General features: G+C 32.3%; 2 protein-coding genes across 2 annotated transcripts in view; one reads left to right on the forward strand and one right to left on the reverse strand.

Annotated features, from left to right (window-relative positions):
- Positions 1 to 2,488, forward strand: part of LOAG_16567 (WD domain-containing protein) — a gene marked incomplete at its 5' end in the record, with an annotated part of 4,039 nt that extends 1,551 nt beyond the window's left edge. The window contains 7 exons of the mRNA XM_020449219.1: positions 73 to 174; positions 579 to 692; positions 796 to 928; positions 1,200 to 1,351; positions 1,640 to 1,757; positions 1,878 to 1,966; positions 2,292 to 2,488. Of these exons, the coding sequence (XP_020307288.1) occupies positions 73 to 174; positions 579 to 692; positions 796 to 928; positions 1,200 to 1,351; positions 1,640 to 1,757; positions 1,878 to 1,966; positions 2,292 to 2,375 (792 nt within the window). The 3' untranslated portion in view covers positions 2,376 to 2,488. The remainder of the gene's footprint in view (positions 1 to 72; positions 175 to 578; positions 693 to 795; positions 929 to 1,199; positions 1,352 to 1,639; positions 1,758 to 1,877; positions 1,967 to 2,291) is intronic.
- Positions 2,489 to 3,112: 624 nt separating this feature from the next.
- Positions 3,113 to 5,761, reverse strand: LOAG_11519 (hypothetical protein; the record flags this gene model as incomplete). The annotated part of the gene is made up of 7 exons (XM_003147037.2): positions 3,113 to 3,256; positions 3,441 to 3,617; positions 3,870 to 4,000; positions 4,195 to 4,261; positions 4,661 to 4,750; positions 5,029 to 5,197; positions 5,550 to 5,761. 7 exons carry the CDS (start codon positions 5,759 to 5,761, stop codon positions 3,113 to 3,115), a joined length of 990 nt encoding a protein of 329 aa, XP_003147085.2.
- Positions 5,762 to 6,590: the final 829 nt, after the last annotated feature.

Here is a 6,590-nt window from a genome sequence, read left to right on the forward strand (position 1 = left end):
ATATATATATATATATATATATATATATATATATATATATATATATATATATATATATGTGTAATTTTTTAGAAAGGCATTTATCCAGACTTGATTGCCACAACCGGAGATTATTTGCGGTTGTGGCGTGTAGGTGGTGCTGATGGCGCGCAAATTGAAGTTTTTCTCAACAACGTACGTTTCTTAAAGTGCTTACTGTTTCATCTTTCTAGTCCTATCATTATTGGCTACCGGTTGAAGTTACGAATTATTTGTGATTATTGCTAGCATGTCTCCTTTAATAATTTAGAATAAGATAAGGAGTTTCAAAGCACAAACTCTTTTCTTAAACATTCCTGTCAGTATTCTCAATTTTCACATTTTACTTTGAAAGTAACATGAACTTTTTTGCTAATTATCCTACTCATGTTTCGGATGTATGAAAAAGGATGTTTTGAGACCTGTATTAGATACCGTATTGGGATGGATTTTAATATTTTAAATTGACTATATCGACTAATATTTGAAGGTGCCAGTGAACTTCTCGCCTACACTGTTACACCGTTTACAAACTAAAAAAAATTTCCAGTTCATTTCAGAATCGAAGTAGTGAATACTGTGCACCATTGACGTCGTTTGATTGGAATGACGTAGATGTTGGTCTGATTGGCACTTCAAGTATCGACACAACATGCACCATTTGGCAAATCGAGGTTAATTTGTATGATTTAAATTTGAAGTTCCATTTTGATTATCACGAAAAAACTGATAGTGGATAAGATACCACGAAAAGTGAGAGAAATTGATCCCTTTTAGACCGGTCAAGCGATCAGCGTCGCGCGATCAACGGAAGGTACTGTAAAAACACAACTGATTGCTCATGATAAGGAAGTATTTGATATTGCTTTTACAAGGATGGCAAGCGGTCGTGAAATATTTGCTAGTGTTGGCATGTTTTTTTCTGTTTTTTAGCTGTCTTTACGCATATTACCTTCTCTTCCTTACAGTTTTCGTGGTAGAATAGTAAAATTTTGAAGTTTCTGGTAGGACAAATATAGAAAAAGTGATGAAGAAAGTTTTTTCTTATACTCTGGCTGGGAAAGTTTTCTTCGTGAATCAGGGGCAGGTTTCCAGAGATATGCTAACATACAAAATACATGCACGCGAATAATAGATAAAACTGAATCATGTACTTGTGTTCAAAACTCTCAGATTTTCAGGAGCCGATGGAAGCCTGAGAATGTTTGATTTACGCCATCTTGAGCACTCAACAATTATGTTCGAAGAACCATCACATGCTCCATTACTACGTTTGGAATGTAATAAGCAAGATTATAATTATATTGCTACATTTGTTCAAGATTCTGCAGAGGTATGTTTTATTCATTTTCCATGTTACATTTTCATAATTAATTTTGTTATAAGCATATAGTAACTGCCGTTTTAATTTATCTACTTATTAGCTATGATCTTTTTAATTTATTTTGTTTATAGTGAATTTAATTAATTTGTTACATATCCATATATCAGCATACATTAGGGATATATTAGCATTTCGATGACATTTAAACAATGAATGAGAACAAACAACCTTAACATGGAGGGATATATTGTGTTCTAAGTTGAATAATTATATATTTAGTTAATCAGCTCTCTTGAGGTTATAATTCTCGATGTGCGTATTCCTTGTACACCTGTTGCGAAACTAGACAATCATCGTGGGCGCGTAAATGGTATGGCCTGGGCACCACATTCTTCGTGTCATATATGTACGGCAGGTGAAATATGCTTCCAGTTCAATTTCGGTTTTGAATTTGAAATCCCTACTATTACTCAACACTTCTTTATTCGTTCTTATTTCTATTACTTATTTGCTTTTCGTGTTAATTTTAATCCAGGTGGTGATAGCCAAGCATTAATTTGGGATATTCATACGATGCCTCGACCTGTTGATGATCCTATTTTGGCTTATCAAGCTGGTGGCGAGGTAAAGCATTTCGTCCCTTAAAATTAGATTTAGTTACACATTTCAGAAGTGATGAGAAAACTGTATCAACTCTCACTTAAGAAACAAAAAATGAGGCCACATACACATGCATCACTTGAAAGCGTCCAAAATATCCTATATATCACTTCTCAGAAAAATTACACGTTCTGCAACAGATTGCCCTAGCCATAGTAATGGAGGAGTGTCCATCCACAAAGAAGTATTTTCCAGTCAAATTGTTCATGGTACAATTATTGCATATATTTTTAATTGTCTCCTTTTTCAAGGCAGTTTTTCCTGGATTTGAAAAGTGGGAATTTTTCAGATTAATCAGGTGCATTGGGCCGCTGCCTTGCCGGACTGGATATCAATTTGCTATAAAAATATGCTAGAAATATTGCGAGTGTAAATAGGGCTTGGTTGTCGATAATAATTTTTTTGTAATTATTTTTCATTCGATAGATTTTCTTTTGAGATCTGAAATCGTCACTGATTTAAGCCACTCCAATAGGAAAAATCAAGAAGTAGCTCTTCATATATAGTGGCAAACTAAGTGTACTTGTACTTGGTTCTGTGTCCACTTATTTACTTCCTGACATATTTTCTCTGGTGATCATTCACTTCGAATATTTGAGGATCTTGGAAGAAGCTTATGATATCTGTTGTAAAATGTAATTTCAATTTCTTCTTGATTAATTGTTGGTTAAAGTTTGATTCTTCTGACTGAACTCTTGGCTCTAACGAACTTTCAAAACTTGATACTAATAAAATTTTGCTTCGAAATGAATAGTTCGATGATGAGTTTATATCAAAGTATGTGTTCTAAACTGTTGTAACCGGATATTTGGTTTTGTAAAACAATGCGTTCTGTTTATCTGAATTTTTTCAGTTCTTTGGCAGTTATGGATTATACTTTATGTAAATGTTTTTCCTTCGTCGCATCTCACTCTGAAATGAACACAACTGAAATATTTACAAGGCACAAGACAGTGGGAATTTAAAGAAAAAAAACAGTGCAGGGATATTCAAATTTATCTCCTCCACCTTCTCAAGAGTGGTGCAAGGTTCATTTCAAGTTTCAGTACCACGCGGCACATGAAAGGGGCCATCATTTTTACAATTGAACTTTCCTTCATATACGCAAACTTAATTGCCGTTATGAGATCTCACAGTTAAAATGTAAACCTGTAACAATCCGAATTTAAATCGTTTTATTTCAGGTGAGCAGAATGCATAGTCAAATGCAAGTCGGTCATTTTGAACTAATTCTTCGACAAATTTGTCCATTTTCTGAAAAAGAATATGATAGGAATTGTGAAATTTTGTATATACAGCTTGAGATGAGGATATGATAGTTGTTCATAAACATTTCTTATTTTGAATATATTAATGTGTCATTGGTTGGTGCTTCCATAGAGGTACTATATTACAGACAAATTTATCGATTAAACTTGTGTTATGATGGTATCATCACCTTAACGGTAACCGCAATATCGCGTTTTTGTTTCGGTGGTAAAATTCCGCATGGCGGTGTTGCAAAAACGCGTGGTATTGCGTTGCTTTTAATTACATATGCGATATGCTTCGTTGACGTGTTACGAATACGTATAAAATATGTTAAATTTTCGAAATCATATGGGGCATTGAAAATCTGGAAATCAGATTTGTGGCATTCGAAAGAGATCAGCACTTTTTCAACTTATGGAACCTAAAATCTAACAACTTTATAAACAAACATAGTTTTTCTTTAATTTTTTCTTTTTTAATTTTTTTAGATATAATTTTGAAACAAAAAGAAACATAATTCAACAGTTTCCAGATGTTCCGTAATTGAGTTATTTGGTTTTTCAAGCTGAAACTGAAAGTAATGAAAAATTGATGATTCAAATTGATTTGAACCAACTAAATATTTCGCTGGCTCAAATGCTAAATCATGCGGATTATAATTTGTGCTTAAGCCTTCCGCACTTGTGACCTCTTGATCTTGGATTCTGAACTCGGAGTTATATAACATTGGGTTTTTGCCTTCTGAGACTGAAAAAAAAACTAAATTTCAAGTTCAATCTCAATTTTTCGCTTTCAATTTTAATTTCCATTTTTTTGAATCGTAGTTATTGCAAACAAACAAAATTTTTTACACTATGCAAGCATATATTATTTTCTCTTCAGTAATTTTTTCAATGAATACTGGATTTGAATTCAAAAAAATTAAAATGGTTTATAATTACCACTTTCATAAGAAGAAGAGTAATCGCTCCGTATCGTAGGAGATGATGCACCATTTAATTTCATCGTCTGAAAAGAGGAATTAGGGCGCACCTGTCGTCTGTCATATGTGACTACTTGTAATTTTCGGATACTTGCAAAAGCATTGTAAAGAGAAGTTTTTGATAATTTCGCCAAATCAGTGAATAATCTACCGATTGGAGAATCACATTTGTCTCTTTTGGTAGATTATGGCATATTTCAGCATTGTTCATATTTAGATGTCTCACTCATTCCGTAACCTATTTTTGCATTAATTATTTAAGTCACTGGAATGAATTATAAAATTTGGTTAAGATGTACTGTATTGATTGTTGAAGTTTGAAAATTAAATCAACAATCCCTTTCAACTCTTAAATTCAGAATAGTTTTATGGTGACATTCTCCTCTAACTTTGACATATTTTCAGGGTTTTTACAGAAAAGTTACTTCGGGTGCGTCGAATGGCGATGATTGTATATCTTTTTTTCTTTCCATCATTCCTGATAATTCTGCTTTGGTAAATGGAATTATAGCTGGCTGTATTGATTTTTAAAGTTTTAAATATCATTTCAAATTATATTTTCTTTAGTTTTTTGATGTTTCCAGTTTTTCCACAGGTATAAATATAAGGGAAAAGGCAGAGAAACGGTGAGGAAAAAATTTCTGAGTAAGTGGAAATTATGAAAATATCCCTAAAATCCCTAAACACTACGAATAAATAATCGGATATGATATCAAATCGGCCTAATTAAGCATTAAATGGATGACGAAATATTAGGATGGAAATAAGTCTTCTAGAGTAATAGGTCTCCAACTTCATCTTTGATTTGATCATTATGAGATAGTCGGATGTGCCAAAGAATTCGATCAGCGCCATCAAATGGATGTAAGAAAAAAAGTGCGAGCAGAACTACTTTAATGAAATAGTAACCACTTTCTGGTTCGAAATTAGAATCCAATAATGTTAATAGGCCAAATGCACTCCTGAAAACTTTATTACCTTTTAAGAAACTAAAAATGAGTCCGACCTTCGATTGATGAAAAGGAAACTATTTCAGTTCAAAAAGTTTACATAGCATATTGGCTTTTAACTTTTTATCTAATGTCCGATTTATCCAGCATGAACTCATATCACGGTGATAAGGATCTAATCTGATCTAAATAATCAAGTTGACTCCGAAATATTAATATGAGCAAAAGAACGATAAGTATTGTATAATACTTAGGACGATCAGTATTGGGAGCTATGTGTTTCATCTTTTTCGGTCCTAAAAAATTTTGCAACTTCGATCTGATGGACTACAAAAATGACATATTTAACAACAGATAATTATACCAGTATATAAGGAGTTGTGGTGTAGGTGGTTTTTCAGCTGGAAAAACGTAAGTGAGTAGGATTGGTGTCACCGTAAGGATAGCATTTGCTAACATTTGAGCATCTTGTCCCACCAGTAAGTATACGGATGTGATGGCACCAATGAAAATTGCCAAACTGAACTCGTCCAAACCTGTCTTTCCTCGCAGAAATCGTAATCCCCTACTTGTCATATGTTTCTGTAATTTTAATTAAAAATGTAGCACTTCATTGAAATTTTTGGAATTCATACTTTCATTATTTATAATTTCGAATTTATAAATATATGAATTACGTCTTAAACGAAATATTCCTTTATGTAATTAAAGACTGTTCACTGATTATGATGGTTGCCTTTTTATTATCAGTTAACTTTATCCATCAGATAAGATCATCCTAAATTAGTTGGACAGCATGCAAACATTCGAATATTATATAAGCAGATAATAATTCAGCACATTTTGATCGACAAACAACACAACCTGATCAAAAACAAGTGATCGTAGATGATTGTACAATTCGTCTGAGTCATGTGCATCTGTCATCTGTGTAAATAAAAATAATAATGAAATAACTTTGTATTCTATTTTTTATGCTATTTATACCAATCGAAGGGTTGCATATGTCTGTGCTTGTTACAATAAAGCATAATTCAATCTTTGTGCAAAAAATAAAATAACACCTTTTTCCTGAGCCATTTTTTATTTCATTCTAACCGTTTTTATATGGTAATCATTTCATTGGTCACATTTTTATATTTTCAAAATATTATAAATTTGTGTAAAGCATTGAATTTCTGAAGATTTTGAGTTAATTTTTGCAATACTTGGTTTTGAAGATAAACTTGCAGTAAATTTTATTTCATTCTAAAGTGCTAAATTTAGTTGTATCACAATATCAATTACATCAGAGGAGATGGAAAAATGCGTCATTAGTTGAAGTCTTATTAATAAATACTAATTAGCAAAATTTTAACATCATTTTGACGCATAAACATGTCGGCACATGGTAATGATTTTCTTT

Source organism: Loa loa, assembly GCF_000183805.2.
Source record: "Loa loa unplaced genomic scaffold supercont3.8, whole genome shotgun sequence".
Classification (NCBI taxonomy): Eukaryota; Metazoa; Nematoda; class Chromadorea; order Rhabditida; family Onchocercidae; genus Loa; species Loa loa.